The sequence below is a fragment of the Saccopteryx leptura genome, chromosome 2 (genome assembly GCF_036850995.1).
Source record: "Saccopteryx leptura isolate mSacLep1 chromosome 2, mSacLep1_pri_phased_curated, whole genome shotgun sequence".
NCBI lineage: Eukaryota > Metazoa > Chordata > Mammalia > Chiroptera > Emballonuridae > Saccopteryx > Saccopteryx leptura.
In genome coordinates this window covers 186,144,420-186,161,456 of record NC_089504.1, presented here as the reverse complement: position 1 = coordinate 186,161,456, position 17,037 = coordinate 186,144,420, and the positions used below count along the sequence as shown (strand labels likewise).

The window sequence follows — 17,037 nt, the reverse complement described above, 5'->3', positions numbered from 1 at the left end:
TGAAATGTTTTATAATAGGTGATAATGTTGTTGACTCAAATTTCCATGAAAAAGAAAAAAAACACAAAACACTACCTCTTGGGAGACATCCTGGTTGATTCCTCTTTGAGAAGTCCTGTGGGAAAATAATACTGTAGCTCCTGCTCTGTTTACATGTTTCTGTCCGGAGAGGAACTCTGCCTGCCCTGGGGTGTTGGTGTTTTTTGTCTGTGCAGCCATCTCGGCCTGCGACAGGGGCTTGTGGGTACATTGTAATGTCTGGGTTGTGTCTAGGGAGTCCTTCATCTGCCCAGCCAGGGACTAGCCACGCACGTGAAGAAGCCTCCATTTCCTTTCTATGATGCAAGGCACAGAAAGTACGACCCTACTGTTAAGGGCTCTGATGGCACATGTATCCACAAGCCTATCCCTGGGCTACCTGTCCGAGGTCCACCTCTACCCACAGTCCTCTGTAGGAATTAAATAAACAGGATGTCTCTGAGTCCTTGTCCCCAAAGGGCCGGCCAAGGTCTGCCTGCCAGCCTGACTCCATCAACCTTGCATGACCAAATGAGAGTTGGTGGGCTCTGTAGGCTACCCAGGCCTTCTGCTACCTCCCACTCTGCCAGCTGGCCAGGGATGGGCCTTCTTCTGTGAATTGACTGCCTGTGGAAATGTGACCAATTACTGTGAAATGAATGTTTAGAAAATGTTAGGTACTATATTTAAACCAATAAATGTGAATCCTTCTGCAAAAATAAATAAAAAATACTAGTTAATACAAATACTGCTAAATGTCAGGCATTGTTCTATTTATTTATTTATTTATTATTATTTTTTTTTGGTATTTTTCTGAAGCTGGAAACGGGGAGAGACAGTCAGACAGACTCCCGCATGCGCCCGACCGGGATCCACCCGGCACACCCACCAGGGGCGATGCTCTGCCCACCAGGGGGCGATGCTCTGCCCCTCCGGGGCATCGCTCTGTTGCGACCAGAGCCACTCTAGCGCCTGGGGCAGAGGCCAATGAGCCATCCCCAGTGCCCAGGCCATCTTTGCTCCAATGGAGCCTCGGCTGCGGAAGGGGAAGAGAGAGACAGAAAGGAGAGGGGGTGGGGTGGAGAAGCAGATGGGCGCTTCTCCTGTGTGCCCTGGCCGGGAATCGAACCCGGGACTTCTGCACGCCAGGCCGACGCTCTACCACTGAGCCAACCGGCCAGGGCTTCAGACATTGTTCTAAATGCTTCTTTCATGTATTAATCTATTTACTTAATCTTTTTTTTTTTTTTTTTTTTACAGAGAGAGAGAGAGTCAGAGAGAGGATAGATAGGGACAGATAGGAACGGAGAGAGATGAGAAGCATCAATCATTAGTTTCTCGTTGCAACACCTTAGTTGTTCATTGATTACTTTCTCATATGTGTCTTGACCGTGGGGCTACAGCAGAGCGAGTGACCCCTTGCTCGAGCCAGTGACGTTGGGTCCAAGCCGGTGAGCTTTGCTCAAACCAGATGAGCCTGCGCTCAAGCTGGCGACCTCCGGGGTCTCGAACCTGAGTCCTCCGCATCCCAGTCCGACGCTCTAGCCACTGCGCCACCACCTGGTCAGGCTTAATTCTCTTTTATTGATGAAGAAAGGGATGGACAGAGGATTTTTTAAACTTTTAAAATTTATTGATTTTATATAGAGAGGAAGGGATAAAGAGAGAAACATCAATTTGTTGTTCCACTTATTTATGTACTCATTGGTTGATTCTTTTTATTTTTACAGAGACAGAGAGAGAGTCAGAGAGAGGGATAGATAGACAGGAACGAAGAGAGATGAGAAGCATCAATCATTAGTTTTTCGCTGCGACACCTTAGTTGTTCATTGATTGCTTTCTCATATGTGCCTTGATGGGGGAGGCAGGGCTACAGCAGACCAAGTAACCCCTTGCTTGAGCCAGTGACCTTGGGTCCAAGCTGGTGAGCTTTGCTCAAACCAGATGAGCCTGTGCTCAAGCTGGCGACCTTGGGGTCTTGAACCTGGGTCCTCCGCATCCCAATCCGACGCTCTATCACTGCGACACCACCCGGTCAGGCGGGTTGATTCTTTTTTTTTTTTTAACGGATTTATTTTTTTTTAATTTTATTTATTTATTTTTTTTTTACAGAGACAGAGAGTGAGTCAGAGAGAGGGATAGACAGGGACAGACAGACAGGAATGGAGAGAAATGAGAAGTATCAATCATCAGTTCTTCATTGCATGTTGCGACACCTTAGTTTTTCATTGATTGCTTTCTCATATGTGCCTTGATGGGGGAGGCAGGCCTTCAGCAGACCGAGTAACCCCTTGCTGGAGCCAGCGACCTTGGGTTCAAGCTAGTGGGCTTTTGCTCAAACCAGATGAGCCCCGTGCTCAAGCTGGAGACCTCGAGGTCTTGAACCTGGGTCCTCTGCATCCCAGTCCAATGCTCTATCCACTGCGCCACCGCCTGGACAGGCCAGGCAGGTTGATTCTTATATGCACCCTGACTGGGGATTGAACCCTCAACCTTGGCACATTGGGACAATGCTCTAACCAACTGAGCTAGCTACCTATTAGGTTAGAGCTGTGAGAGCCCAGTTTACTGGCAAAGGGGAAAGCCTCCTTTCAGCTTCTCTTGGCAATTGGCACGTCGGTATAAACCTCTGACTAGGTCTGACCTGGAGAGAACTCCAGTAGACTTGCCTATCCCATGTGAGATAGCTGACAGGCTAAACCCCTTCCCGGGTCTATGGGTAGGCATCAAGGAGAGTTGAACTGAAAACACAAGGCTGGTGTATTCCAAAAGGATTATTTACTTAAAATTCTTGAGTGCAAGTGTGCCAAGATGAACCCAAATGCCATGTCAGCCCTAGGGAGGGTTGGAATAGGGTATTTATAGTTTAGTCAGGGGTCTTGGAAAAAGTGGCTGATGTCACTGCCTCTATAGGTACAAAGTAATATATTTGTGTGTGTGGATTGGAGAGGCGCCACAGTTTCTCCAAACTGTTTCTCTCCCGGCTCAACTGCCTAAGGAGGCCTGTGCTAGTAGTTCAAAAGGTCCCAAGCTGGCCAGGCAGGCCGAGGCTTCAAGCAAGCCAGTGCCCCCTCCTCCCACTGGCTTGCACTGCCCTTGGAATGGGTGGGGTGGGGTGGGGGCTGATCCCTTAGAAGGCTACTATCAGAAGGCTGAACCTCTGGGCCTATAGCCTGGCTTTTATTGTAATTTAAACTTTTCTAATTGTCAAGTCTCTTCCCATTGTAAGCTTTCCCTGACATTTCTACATTTCAAAGTGTATGTAGGCCAGGAAACCATTAAGGGAGAGAATAGCAAGCCAATCAACTACAACCTCACAGTGAGGGAGGAAAATGTGCTGCTTTGAGCCTGGGTAAGAAATTGGGTGAGCTGCCTGACCTGTGGTGGCACAGTGGGATAAAGCGTAGATTTGGAACACTGAAGTTACTGGTTTGAAACTGCAGGCTTGCCTGGTCAAGGAACATATGGGAGTTGATGCTTCCTGCTCCTCCCCCTTCTCTCTCTTTCTCTCTCTCTCCTCTCTGAAAATTGAATAAAGTCTTTAAAAAACAAAAACAAAGAAATTGGTTGAGCGGAATTTTAGTTTTAATGGGGGCTCTGGTTTTAAAAGCCACTCTGAACCAAAACCTTACACTTCCCAGCCAGGGCCTCTGTCACTTCTTCGCTGGTTCATTTTTCTCTGCCTGCTCTATACATGTTTTTTTTCTTGGGTTCTATCCCTCTTACTAGGCAAGATTACCATAGGCCCTTCAAATTTAACATTCTCTTCTCTTCCCGTTTTCTCCTTTAAATCTTTCAATAGCTAGCTCTACACTGCCAGACAGGAAACTTTTTTCACTAAATGCAGAAAAACAGTAACTAATGTGGGCTGGTTGAGAGAGTTTGGGGAAGGTAGCTAAACTACTCCATATGGTCATGTTTGTTCTAACAGATTACGAGTGTCTCCCATCCTGCCCCTAAATAACTCTGAATAAAATCAATACTACAGAAGAGGATGCCTTGTTTATTCTGTGATTTTCCATACTCAAGGAACACTTCCACATACCTACCTCTTTCTAGCCTCCACTCCCATTCAAAGCCCTGAGACCTAGCTACTGCTTCTCTTTTTATACTCATCTCTTTATTACCCCCATCTCCCCTTCCTCACCTCCAACCTTCCTCACCTTATTTTTTTTTATATTTTACTTATTGATTTTTTAGAGAGAGAGGAGTGAGAGAGAAAGAGAGAGACAGAGAGAAGGGGGAGGAGCAGGAAGCATCAACTCCCATATGTGCCTAGACCAGGCAAGCCCAAGGTTTCGAACCAGCGACCTCAGTGTTCCAGGTCGACGCTTTATCCCACTGTGCCACCACAGGTCAGGCCTTCCTCACCTATTGCCACAAAAAGGAACATGCTGTTTCACACAAACATATGCTTGGAAAATTCCTTTCTATTTACCCTTGGAATATCTGCTTCTGTTTCACAACATGCTTATTAGCCTCCTCCACTTTGAGGCAATTCCCCTACTTCTTTAGGTGACCCAAATTTTCCCCCCTCCTTTGCGCACCCACTTAACCTGCGTCCACCATACTTTTTTGTTTGCTCCTCTTTATTTCCCCTTTCTTAAAACGGAGCTCCTCAATGTCTAGCATACACCTGTTGAATGACTGGTTACATTAATTTCTTTCATTGTACAACTTTATGTGTTAGAAATTCTGCCTGGATTCCTGACCTGCTGAGCTGTCTACAAACGTCCAATCTCACTACTGCAAAAGAAACATCGTGCTTTCATTCTTGGAGAAGGGCCCTGACTTCATCAAGGTCACCATCAGCTTCAAGACAGAACACTTCCCTTACCCCCGCCCCGGAGACTACCACCCAGCTCAAGGTCCTATCTCAGGAGAGAGCTCAAGGACAGCCAGACCGCCCACGTGCTTCCCAACAGGAACTCGGCCCCTTTCCTAAACGTAGTTCCGCCAAGTACTATCACCAACGGACACTTCTTTTGTCCAATTATGTTTTGAGGATCTGAGGGTTTGAACTCAGGCTTTGACAATGTCCAGTAAAAAACGGCATTCAGAGTAGCACCAATTTTGACCAATGCTTGAAAAGATAAGGGATTATTAACCTATAGAAACAGCGCTAAGGATGATGAGCAGCAAACTCATCCAATGGACGCGGCGACTGCAGAGTAGGCCTCTCCCCAATTGCGGGATGTTTTTGGCAGCCGCTGTTGCTGCTGCGTTCAGTCTCCACTTGGACTCCGCCATGTTGGGTCTTGTGGGTCGTGTGGCCGCAGTCTCGGCCTCGGGGGCCTTGCGGGGACTCAGCCCTACAGCGCCTTTACCCCAAGCTCAGCTGTTCCTGCGTGCCGCCCCGGCAGCGCTTCAGCCTGGTAAGTGCCTTTTGCTAGGAGCTGGCTTTGTTTCTGCCGCCCTATGACCTTGAGCCTGGGGCAGATTGTCGCGCAGGCTGACGGTGTCTGGTGCTAGAAACACGCCAGGGCCGGCCAGCCCTCTGCCCTGTCACGTCTGGAGAACAAGAACAGTTCGCCCTGGGGGCTTTTTTCGATTTAGTTACGTCGAATTTTGCAAAGGGGGCACGGATGGAAAAGTGCGGGGAGGTGCAGCGACCTTTCCGTGGGACGGGGGAAGCGAGTGCTCGAATACCAGGCTTGTGGGGGCGCTTTCTTGATTTCTGCGCGGCCCTCTGGACACGCCTTCTCTGCGAGCGGCAGGAGGCCGGGCCTGGCCTGAATTCACCAGTACATGTAATTACGTCCGGGCTTCCAATGACCTTTAACTGCTCTAACCCCAGCTTCTTCCAATATCTGTTTTGTCTATTAGCCAGAGACTATGCTGCCCAAACGTCTCCTTCGCCAAAGGCAGGCGCTGCCACAGGGCGGATCGTGGCCGTCATCGGTGCAGTGGTGGACGTCCAATTTGATGAGGGACTACCACCGATCCTAAATGCTCTAGAAGTGCAAGGCAGGGAGACCAGGCTGGTTTTGGAGGTGGCCCAGCATTTGGGTAAGTAGAATTTGTTAGGAATAGTTTGTTTTAGCCTAAATATCCCCCGAAGCCAGGCGGTCTTCCTTCTATGATGATTTTATCAAAATGACTTTCGTTCTTCTGAGTCTGCTGAAGCCACATTTAGGTACTGAGAAGGAATCTTGGTTGATTTAGATCTTTCATGCCACCTACACTTCGTTAAAACCATGAAGACAACTTGTTTTATGTATCATCCTGTAGTATTGCCTTTATCTGACAGGTGAGAGCACAGTAAGGACCATCGCCATGGATGGTACAGAAGGCTTGGTTAGGGGCCAGAAAGTCCTGGATTCTGGTGCGCCAATCAAAATTCCCGTTGGTCCTGAGACCTTGGGCAGAATTATGAATGTCATTGGAGAACCTATTGATGAGAGAGGACCCATCAAAACCAAACAGTAAGTATTCTGCTTGCCTCTACACACAAAGGAACTGCTGCTCTTGCAGTGTTACACATTAGGTGATACCTTTTAGTATGGCAGAATTTTCCTGTGGAGAATACTTAAAATACTGATATGTACCATATTAAAGCCACGCCGCCTGACCTGTGGTGGCGCAGTGGATAAAGCGGCAACCTGGAAATGCTGAGGTTGCCAGTTCGAAACCCTGGGCTTGCCTAGTCAAGGCACATATATGGGAGTTGATGCTTCCAGCTCCTCCCCTCCTTCTTTCTCTGTGTCTCTCCTCTCTCTCTCTCTCTCCCTCTCTCCCTCTCTCCCTCTGTAAAAATGGGGGAAAAAAAGCACCTCTTACCTAAGAGTGTGCCTTAAAATAAATAAATTAAATAAAGCCACGTGATGCAGTTTCTTCTGAAAAAAATGAAGGATGCAGAAATTCTTATTGTAAAAACCTGCTACTTAGTACCCAAGTGATTACTTGAGTTTTTTTTTTTTTTAATTTTTTTTTTTAGTTTTATTTATTCATTTTAGAGAGGAGAGAGAAAGGGAGAGAGAGAGACATAGAGGAAGAGAGAGAGGAGAGAGAGAGACAGAGAGAGAAGGTGGGGAGGAGCTGGAAGCATCAACTCCCATATGTGCCTTGACCAGGCAAGCCCAGGGTTTTGAACCGGCGACCTCAGCATTTCCAGGTCGACGCCTTATCCACTGCGCCACCACAGGTCAGGCTGATTACATGAGTTTTAATACCAATGGCTTATATTGTGGGATTTCCAGAACTTGCATGTCTTGTATTTCCTATTCCTATGTGAAGAAGTGCTGTTAGGACTCAGTAAAAGGAAAATCTTTTTTTTTTTTTTTTTCATTGTGTGTTGTGACATCTTAGTTCATTAGTTGCTTTCTCACATGTGCTTTTTTTTTTTTTTTTTTTTTTTTTTAATACATCTTTTTTTTTTATTCATTTTAGAGAGGAGAGAGAGAGAGAGAGAGAGAAGGGGGGAGGAGCTGGAAGCATCAACTCCCATATGTGCCTTGACCAGGCAAGCCCAGGGTTTCGAACTGGCGACCTCAGCATTTCCAGGTCGACGCTTTATCCACTGCGCCACCACAGGTCAGGCCTCACATGTGCTTTGACTGTGGGCCTTCAGCAGACCAAGTGACCCTTTGCTCAAGCTGGCGACCTCGGGGTCTCGAACCTGGGTCTTCCACATCCCAGTCCGATGTTCTGTCCACTGCACCACCACCTGGTCAGGCTCTTTTTCTTTTTTTTAATTTAGTGAGAGGAGGGGAGGCAGAGACAGACTCTTGCTCGCGCCCTGACAGATCCACCTGGTCCCCTGCCCATCTGGGGCATTGCTTGCAACCGAGCTCTTTCCTAGTGCCTGAGGTGGCCATGGAGCCATCCTTAGCACTTGAGGCCAACTCTCCAGTTGAGCCATGACTGCAGGAGGAGAAGAGAGAGAGAGGGAGGGAGAGAGAGAAGCGAGAGGGGGAGGGGTGGAAAAGCAGATGGGTGCTTCTCTTGTGTGTCTGGGAGTTGAACCTGGGACATCCACACACTGGGCTGATGCTCTACCGCTGAACCAGCTAGTTAGGGCCTGACAAGTTTAACTGTTATAAAGATTCTCCTGCTCTTGGCTGGTTGGCTCAGTGGTAGAGTGTTGGCCGGGCATGTGGATGTCCCAGGTTTGATTCCCAGTCAGGGCACACAGGAGAAGTGCCCATTTGCTTCTCCACCCCTCCTCCTGTCGCTTCTCTCTCTCTCCTCCCTCTCCCTCTCCCTCTCCCACTAGCCATGGCTCAAATGGTTCCAGCTGTTTAGCCCTGGGCTCTGAGGATGGCTCTGTAGCTTGTCCTCAGGCACTGAAATAGCTCAGTTCAGAGCAATGGAGCAGCGGCCCCAGATGGGCAGAGCATTGCCCCCTAGTGGGCTTGCCAGGTGGATACCAGTCCAGGTGCTTGCAGGAGTCTCTCTGCCTCCCTGCACCCCCACCTCTCACTTAATAAAAAAAAAAAGTAATAAAGTTGTCAGGGAAAGGGATTATTACTTACTGAGATAATGAAGTCCCCTTTGTAAGAGAAGCTGAGACTATTCTTTTTTTTTTTTTTTAACCATTTTTTTTAAATTTTATTTTAATTTTATTCATTTTAGAAAGGAGGGAGAGAGGGAGAGAGAGAGAGAGAGGAGAGAGATAGAGAGAGAACGGGGAGGAGCAGGAAGCATCAACTCCCATATGTGCCTTGACCAGGCAAGCCCAGGGTTTCAAACCGGTGACCTCAGCATTTCCAGGTCGACACTTTATCCACTGCGCCACCACAGGTCAGGCCTGAGTCTATTCTTGTTGGATACCTCAGTTGGTCAGTGTTGTTCCCATATGCCACAGTTGAAGGTTTGATTCCTAGTCAGGACACATACAAGAATCAATCAATGAATGCATAAATAAGTGAAACAACAAACCAATGTTTCCCCTTTTCCTCTCTCTCTAAAATCATAAACTTTTTTTTTAAAAAAGAAATGAGATTATGGGTAAAAGATTAGATTTGAGGAACCTTTCGACAAAATGAATAGACACTGATCTTTTGCCTTTGCAGATTTGCTCCTATTCATGCTGAGGCTCCTGAGTTCATGGAGATGAGTGTTGAGCAGGAAATTTTGGTTACTGGCATCAAGGTTGTGGATCTCCTGGCTCCCTATGCCAAGGGTGGCAAAATTGGTATGTTAGTGGTGGGTACATATTTCCCAAACCTAATGTGGGAAGGAAAACTCTTACCATGTTATGAGTGGGTACTGAGATCTATCCCTCGCTGATGAGTACCTTCTGATCTCTATTCTTCTGAGTTGGCTGAAGCTGAATGCCATTCCTAAGGAGGAGAAAGATAGAACCTTTTTTTTGGTGGGGGGGGGTGAGAGGGAACACTGGATTATTTTTTTTTCCCTTTTACTTAGAGGCAGGGAGGCAGAGGGACAGAGTTTTGCATGTGCCCCAACCGGGGTCCACCTGGCAAGCTCCCTACAGGGCGATGCTCTGACCATCTGGGGTAGCTGCTCTGTTGCTCAGCAACTGAGCTATTTCATTCAGTGCCTGAGGTGAGGCCATGGAGCCATCCTCAGCGTCCAGGGCCAACTTGCTCTAATTGAGTCTTGGCTGTGGGAAAAGAGAGAAGGAGAAGGGTGAGGGGTGGAGAAGCAAATGGTTGCTTTTCCTGTGTGCCCTGACCAGGAATTGAACCTGGGACTTCCACACACCAGGCTGACACTCTACCACTGAGCCAACCAGCCAGGGCCAGGAACACCAGGTTCTTTAACTGTTCTTTTTTTCCTTCATCTCTCCCAGGGCTCTTTGGTGGTGCGGGAGTTGGCAAGACTGTACTGATCATGGAGTTAATCAACAATGTCGCCAAAGCCCATGGTGGTTATTCTGTGTTTGCTGGTGTTGGTGAGAGAACCCGTGAAGGCAATGACTTATACCATGAAATGATTGAATCTGGTGTTATCAACTTAAAAGATGCTACCTCCAAGGTGAGCACTGAACTGACTGGTGTCCATATAGTAGTTTTGCTAGGAAAGTACCCCCTTGCTCGAGCATAGTAAATTTTACTATGTTTATGCATTATTTCAGGGAGCACATAGATTAGCTTGGTTGGTTAGAGCCTTGTCCAGAAGCACAGAGGTTGCCAGTTACATCTCTGATTAGGGCACATACAGGAACAGATTGATTTTCCTGTCTCTCTCTCTCTCTAAAATCATATTAAACATTTAAAAAACCCAAAACATGAACTTCTGATAAAGAGGGTGTTTTCGTAGTTTCGCATATGGTTTCCATACTCCTCTGTCTGGTTTTATTTTTCCTTTTTTTGCCAGGGAGAGTGCAAATGCAGTCCCCCACTACCACATAGTATGCAGTTGAGTTTCCCACATTTGGATAAGTCTGCCTTTGGAGCCCACACATACATAACCCCTGACTCCACATCCAGGTTTTTGTTTTTGTTTGGGAGAGAAACAGGAAGGGAGAGGGATGAGAAACGTCAGCTTGTAGTTGTGTCACTTGAGTTGTTCGATGTTTGCTTCTCATTTGTGCCTTGATGGGGGAGTTGGGGGGCTCAAGCCAGTGACCTTGGGCTTCAAGCCAGCACTCATGGGATCATTTCAGTGATCCCCTGCTTAAGCTGGTGACCCTGTGCTCAAGCTGGCAAACCTATGTTCAAGCCAGCAACCTCAATGTTTCAAACCTGGGACCTCAATATCCTGGGTTTATGCTCTATTCACTGCACCACCACCAGTCTGATCAGGTTTTCTGATGGTGTGTAATTACTTCAGGTAGCGTTGGTGTACGGTCAGATGAATGAACCACCTGGTGCTCGTGCTCGTGTAGCTCTGACTGGACTGACTGTAGCGGAATACTTCAGAGATCAAGAAGGTCAAGATGTACTGCTGTTTATTGATAACATCTTTCGCTTCACCCAGGCTGGCTCCGAGGTAAGAGAGAACACCTGAGAGGACCTGGTTCCTTTGACCTTTCTCTAGAATGATGCAGATGAGGCTAAAGATGTAGACACCTAAGACCTTTTATTTTCAGTCATTTTTTTTCTTATTGATTTTTCGATAGAGGAAAGAGAGAGCACGCGGGGGGAAGCGGGAAGCATCACCTCATAGTAGTTGCTTCCTATATGTGCCATGACTGGACAAGCCCAAGGTTTTGAACTGGCAACCTTAGCATAGTCTCTCTCTTTTTTAAGGTGTCTGCTTTATTGGGCAGAATCCCTTCTGCTGTAGGCTATCAGCCTACACTGGCCACTGATATGGGTACCATGCAGGAAAGGATCACCACCACCAAGAAGGGGTCTATCACTTCTGTACAGGTAAGAACAATTAAATACATGGTCTCATTTGTATAAATGCATGTACAGAGGTATAAAATCTATTTACATCCTATGTGCTCCCTGAAATAATGTATAAACATAGTAAAATTTACTGAAAATGTCTAAATTGTGTGGTAACTTTCATATTTCATTTTCCTAGTGAACTATTATGGTGGTGCAAGGTTTTCTTTTTCTTTTTTTTTTTTTTAACAGGGACAGCGAGAGAGTCAGAGAGGGATAGATAGGGACAGACAGGAACGGAGAGAGATGAGAAGCATCAATCAGTTTTTTGTTGCGACACCTTAGTTGTTCATTGATTGCTTTCTCATATGTGCCTTGACTGCGGGCCTTCAGCAGACCAAGTAACCCCTTGCTCGAGCCAGCGACCTTGGGTCCAAGCTGGTGAGCTTTTTGCTCAAACCAGATGAGCCCGCGCTCAAACTGGCGACCTCGGGGTCTCGAACCTGGGTCCTCTGCATCCCAGTCCGACGCTCTATCCACTGTGCTGCCGCCTAGTCAGGCTAGGCTTTCCTTTTTTTATTATTTATTTATTTATTTTTTTTTAGGTTTTCTTTTCTTTTTTTTTTTTTTCTTTTTTTTTTTTTTTTTTGTATTTTCTGAAGCTGGAAACGGGAAGAGACAGTCAGACAGACTCCCGCATGCGCCCAACCGGGATCCACCCGGCACGCCCACCAGGGGCGATGCTCTGCCCCTCCGGGGTGTCGCTCTGCCGCGACCAGAGCCACTCTAGCGCCTGGGGCAGAGGCCAAGGAGCCATCCCCAGCGCCTGGGCCATCCTTGCTCCAATGGAGCCTCGCTGCGGGAAGGGAAGAGAGAGACAGAGAGGAAGGAGGAGGGGGGGTGGAGAAGCAAATGGGCGCTTCTCCTATGTGCCCTGGCCGGGAATCGAACCCGGGTCCCCCGCACACCAGGCCGACGCTCTACCGCTGAGCCAACCGGCCAGGGCCAGGTTTTCTTATTTTTAACTCAAAAAGTGGGTATGACTATAATAGAGTTAAAATGTAGACTGAAAAGTAAAAGGAATGACCATGAAAATTCATATCTTGGAGGAACTAGATAACTCTAGGGGTGGTAAGAAAGGGTTTGTTTGAGGTAGATTTTTTTTTTTTTTTTTTTTTTTTTTACAGGGACAGAGAGAGTCAGAGAGAGGGATAGATAGGGACAGACAGGAACGGAGAGAGATGAGAAGCATCAATCATCAGTTTTTCGTTGCAACACCTTAGTTGTCCATTGATTGCTTTCTCATATGTGCCTTGACTGCGGGCCTTCAGCAGACCGAGTAACTCCTTGCTCGAGCCAGTGACCTTGGGTCCAAGCTGGTGAGCTTTTTGCTCAAACCAGATGAGCCTGCGCTCAAGCTGACGACCTTGGGGTCTCGAACCTGGGTCCTCTGCATCCCAGTCCGACGCTCCATCCACTGCACCACCGCCTGGTCAGGCTTGAGGTAGACTCTTGAATGTTAGAAGATGGGGTGAGAATGAAAAGATGTTGGAAACGGGATGGCTTAAGTAGAGTTACTTGGCTTTCTGTTGCTCCTTATGGCTTCTTGACTCACTTTAGGCTATCTATGTGCCTGCTGATGACTTGACCGACCCAGCCCCTGCCACTACCTTTGCCCATTTGGATGCTACCACTGTGTTGTCCCGTGCTATTGCTGAACTGGGCATCTACCCAGCTGTAGATCCTTTAGACTCCACATCTCGCATCATGGATCCCAACATTGTTGGCAGTGAGCATTATGATGTTGCCCGTGGGGTGCAAAAGATCTTACAGGTGAGTATTATTGCAGCTGAGATTAGTGTCCATAAAATCATGTAAGAGAATTTGGGGACTTTATTAGAACCAGATCTTTCCTGGTGACTTGTATGATTTGTTCTAGACCCGGGAGAGATGAGATAAGCAGTCTAGTTAGTGCGTGTAATGGGGTCTCTGGGGTTTCTAGGTACTTGGTCTTCGGAATCCAGTTTTATCTAACAGTACCAGACTAGGATCAGGAAAAACAAGACACTGATCTCAGCTCAGGGCTCTCATGACGACTGAGTATGTACCTTTTCCTCCACTAGCTTGTTTGACTTTAATAGAGTGAGGTAATGGTGCTAAAGTGCTTTGTACAAAACGTAGTATGAATGTAAGGCAATTTTTTGGTCCAAATTAAAGGAATGTGAATATTTACTCCAGGCTTTCTTGTTTTCTCACAGGACTACAAATCCCTCCAGGACATCATTGCCATCCTGGGTATGGATGAACTTTCTGAGGAAGACAAGTTGACTGTGTCTCGTGCACGGAAAATACAGCGTTTCTTATCCCAGCCATTCCAAGTTGCTGAGGTCTTTACAGGTCATATGGGGAAGCTAGTACCCCTGAAGGAGACTATCAAAGGATTCCAGCAGATTTTGGCAGGTGAGATTTCAAGTATAAAGTTGAATAGGCCCTGGCCAAGGAGCTCAGTTGGTTAGAGCATTGTCATTTTTTTTGTCAAAGTGTGGGTTCGAATCCCTATCAGGGCATATATAAGAATCAACCAATGGCCCTGGCCGGTTGGCTCAGCGGTAGAGTGTCAGCCTGGTGTGCGGGGGACCTGGGTTCGATTCCTGGCCAGGAAAATGAAATCTCTTGAATGCTTGCTTTGCTGTGTTCCCATTCCAGCAGCTGTCAATATATAAATGTATTATGCCTAATTATATAATTCTTTTTAAATATAAAACAAGCTATTTCCCATTACTTTTCTTTGGAAATACTCTACTACTGAGTGAGACATGTATTACTTGATTCTTGTCAGCCAACACTTAGTACGATTAGTGTTAGCTAATGTTGTAAGTGAAATACCGTCCTTAGGAAGAGGGCAGTATTATTCTGTTTTACAAATTAGGAGACTTGTAGCACAGAAAAGTTTAAAATAACCAGTCCCAATATCACACAACCAAAGTAGAGAGGAAGAATTTGAATCCAGGCCCTGGCCGGTTGGCTCAACGGTAGAGCGTCGGCCTGGCGTGCAGGGGACCCGGGTTCGATTCCCGGCCAGGGCACATAGGAGAAGCGCCCATTTGCTTCTCCACCCCCACCCCCTTCCTCTCTGTCTCTCTCTTCCCCTCCCGCAGCCAAGGCTCCATTGGAGCAAAGATGGCCCAGGCACTGGGGATGGCTCCTTGGCCTCTGCCCCAGGCGCTAGAGTGGCTCTGGTCACGGCAGAGCGACGCCCCGGAGGGGCAGAGCATTGCCCCCTGGTGGGCAGAGCTTCGCCCCTGGTGGGCGTGCCGGTTGAATCCCGGTTGGGCGCATGCGGGAGTCTGTCTGTCTGTCTCCCTGTTTCCAGCTTCAGAAAAATACAAAAAATAATAATAATAATAAAAAAAAAGAATTTGAATCCAGTTTTCATGGCTCCAGACCATATGTTCTTAGCCCATACTGTATTGTCTTTTTTTTTTATTTATTTATTCATTTTAGAGAGGAGAGGGAGAGACAGAGAGAGAGAGGAGAGACAGAGAGAGAAGGGGGGAGGAGCTGGAAGCATCAACTCCCATATGTGCCTTGACCAGGCAAGCCCAGGGTTTCGAACCGGTGACCTCAGCATTTCCGGGTCGACGTTTTATCCACTGCGCCACCACAGGTCAGGCTGTCTTTTTTTTTTTTTTTTTTTTTTTTTTACAGAGACAGAATCAGAGAGAGGGAAGAACTAATCAATCATTAGTTTTTTGTTGTGCATTGCAACACCGTAATTGTTCATTGATTGCCTTCTCATACATGCCTTGACCACGGGCCTTCAGCAGACCGAGTAACTCCTTGCTTGAGCCAGCGACCTTGGGCTCAAGCTGGTGAGCTTTTGCTCAAACCAGATGAGCCCTCGCTCAAGCTGGCAACCTTGGGGTCTCCAACCTGGGTCTTCCGCATCCCAGTTCGACGCTGTATCCACTGCGCCACCTCCTGGTCAGGCTCTTTTTCTTTTAAGATTTTTTTTTCTTTTTCTTGCATTTTTCCAAAGCTGGAAACGGGAAGGCAGTCAGACAGACTCCCCGCATGTGCCCGGATGGGATCTACCCAGCATGCCCACCAGGGGGCGATACTCTGCCCCTCTGGGGCATCGCTCTGTTGCATCCAGAGCCATTCTAGTGCTTGAGGCAGAGGCCACAGAGCCATCCTCAATGCCTGGGCCATCTTTGCTCCAATAGAGCCTCAGCTTCTGGAGGGGAAGAGACAGAGGAAGGAGAGGGGGAGGGGTGGAGAAGCAGATAGGCGCTTCTCCTGTGTGCCCTGGCTGGGAATCGAACCTGGGACTCCTGCACACCAGGCCGACGCTCTGCCACTGAGCCAACCGGCCAGGGCCTCTTTTAAGATTTTATTTATTCACTTTAGAAAGAAGGGGGGAGGAGCAGGAAGCATCAACTCCCATATGTGCCTTGACCAGGCAAGCCTGGGGTTTCAAACCGGTGACCTCAGTATTCTAGGTTGATGCCTTACAGGTCAGGCTGTATCAAAGATTGGATTTGTGAGGGAAGTTAAGAAAAGATTTCTTGGCCCTGGCCGGTTGGCTCAACGGTAGAGCGTCGGCCTGGCGTGCGGGGGACCTGGGTTCGATTTCCGGCCAGGGCACATAGGAGAAGCGCCCATTTGCTTCTCTACCCCCACCCCCTCCTTCCTCTCTGTCTCTCTCTTCCCCTCCCGCAGCCAAGGCTCCATTGGAGCAAAGATGGCCCGGGCGCTGGGGATGGCTCTTTGGCCTCTGCCCCAGGCGCTAGAGTGGCTCTGGTCGGGGCAGAGCGATGCCCCGGAGGGGCAGAGCATCGCCCCCTGTTGGGCGTGCCGGGTGGATCCCGGTCGGGCACATGCGGGAGTCTGTCTTGACTGTCTCTCCCCGTTTCCAGCTTCAGAAAAGTACAAAAAAAAAAAAAAAAAAGAAAAGATTTCTTAGATGACATGAATTTATCACATTCTGACTGGTGACCTCAAGGGTGAGGTATGTATACACTGCAGAAAGTTGATATCCCTCTACTCACCAGTTGGGTGTTTTTTTTTCCTGTACAGGTGAATATGACCATCTCCCAGAACAGGCCTTCTATATGGTGGGACCCATTGAAGAAGCTGTGGCAAAAGCTGATAAGCTGGCTGAAGAGCATTCATGAGGGAGTCCCAACATTCTTACTCCAAGCTATCCCTCTCCTTGTTCCTAATTCCAAAATATGTTTTCTCTGTAAGCCACATGAGAGCCTTGATTGAAGACATTGTATTCTGTCTGAAGAGTATTTAAGGTTTCCAATAAAATGTACATCCCTCAGAATCTGTTTTTCTTGGTTCTAACAACAGCCAACACTGAAGTTTTTAACAGTAATTTTAGAGTGGCCACAAGAAACGGCACAAAATAGGCCATATGTTTGAAATGAATCAAGCCAGTCTTGGATTGATGGACAATTGTGGGTCTTGTTAGAAGTGCACACTGGGAAAAATGGGTTGGGTTTAGAAATAATTTATTTTAAAACAAGGTAAGGTTTAATTAGTGGATGAAGTGAATTTAATTTTTAGGAAATGATGTGTGCCCTGGAGGAGTAATATCGGCAAAAATTGAGTGAAGGGCTTCCTCTGTCTTACCTATGCCTTCATTCTTTTTTCAGAATGGGCTGTGTTTCCTGATTTACATTTTGGGCAAGCTTTGACTTGTATGTTTGAGATTGAGACAACACAGGTTATAAAATGCTATCAGGTCTATCCTGAATGCTGCTAAAAT

The 17,037-nt window shown here is 47.3% G+C and overlaps 1 protein-coding gene and 2 non-coding genes across 3 annotated transcripts; all 3 read left to right on the top strand.

Annotated features, from left to right (window-relative positions):
* The first annotated feature begins 5,234 nt into the window (after window positions 1-5,234).
* Window positions 5,235-16,593, top strand: ATP5F1B (ATP synthase F1 subunit beta). Its single transcript, XM_066369816.1, has 10 exons — window positions 5,235-5,393; window positions 5,845-6,027; window positions 6,269-6,443; window positions 9,033-9,154; window positions 9,776-9,960; window positions 10,759-10,917; window positions 11,178-11,300; window positions 12,882-13,094; window positions 13,520-13,721; window positions 16,341-16,593. The coding sequence occupies exons 1-10, from the start codon at window positions 5,267-5,269 to the stop codon at window positions 16,436-16,438; spliced, it is 1,587 nt and encodes a 528-aa protein (XP_066225913.1). The 5' UTR covers window positions 5,235-5,266; the 3' UTR covers window positions 16,439-16,593.
* LOC136396038 (small nucleolar RNA SNORD59) lies at window positions 6,092-6,166 on the top strand. Its single transcript, XR_010749469.1, has one exon. It is a non-coding gene; the product is annotated as a small nucleolar RNA SNORD59 (small nucleolar RNA).
* Window positions 9,241-9,311, top strand: LOC136396039 (small nucleolar RNA SNORD59). The gene has a single exon (XR_010749470.1). It is a non-coding gene; the product is annotated as a small nucleolar RNA SNORD59 (small nucleolar RNA).
* Window positions 16,594-17,037: the final 444 nt, after the last annotated feature.

Coding starts and splice junctions, on each gene's coding strand:
- ATP5F1B (XM_066369816.1), top strand. CDS start 5,267: ATGTTGGGTCTTGTGGGTCGTGTGGCCGCAGTCTCGGCCTCGGGGGCC. Junction 11,301..12,881: donor GGTCTATCACTTCTGTACAG/GTAAGAACAATT, acceptor GACTCACTTTAG/GCTATCTATGTGCCTGCTGA. Junction 13,095..13,519: donor GGGTGCAAAAGATCTTACAG/GTGAGTATTATT, acceptor GTTTTCTCACAG/GACTACAAATCCCTCCAGGA.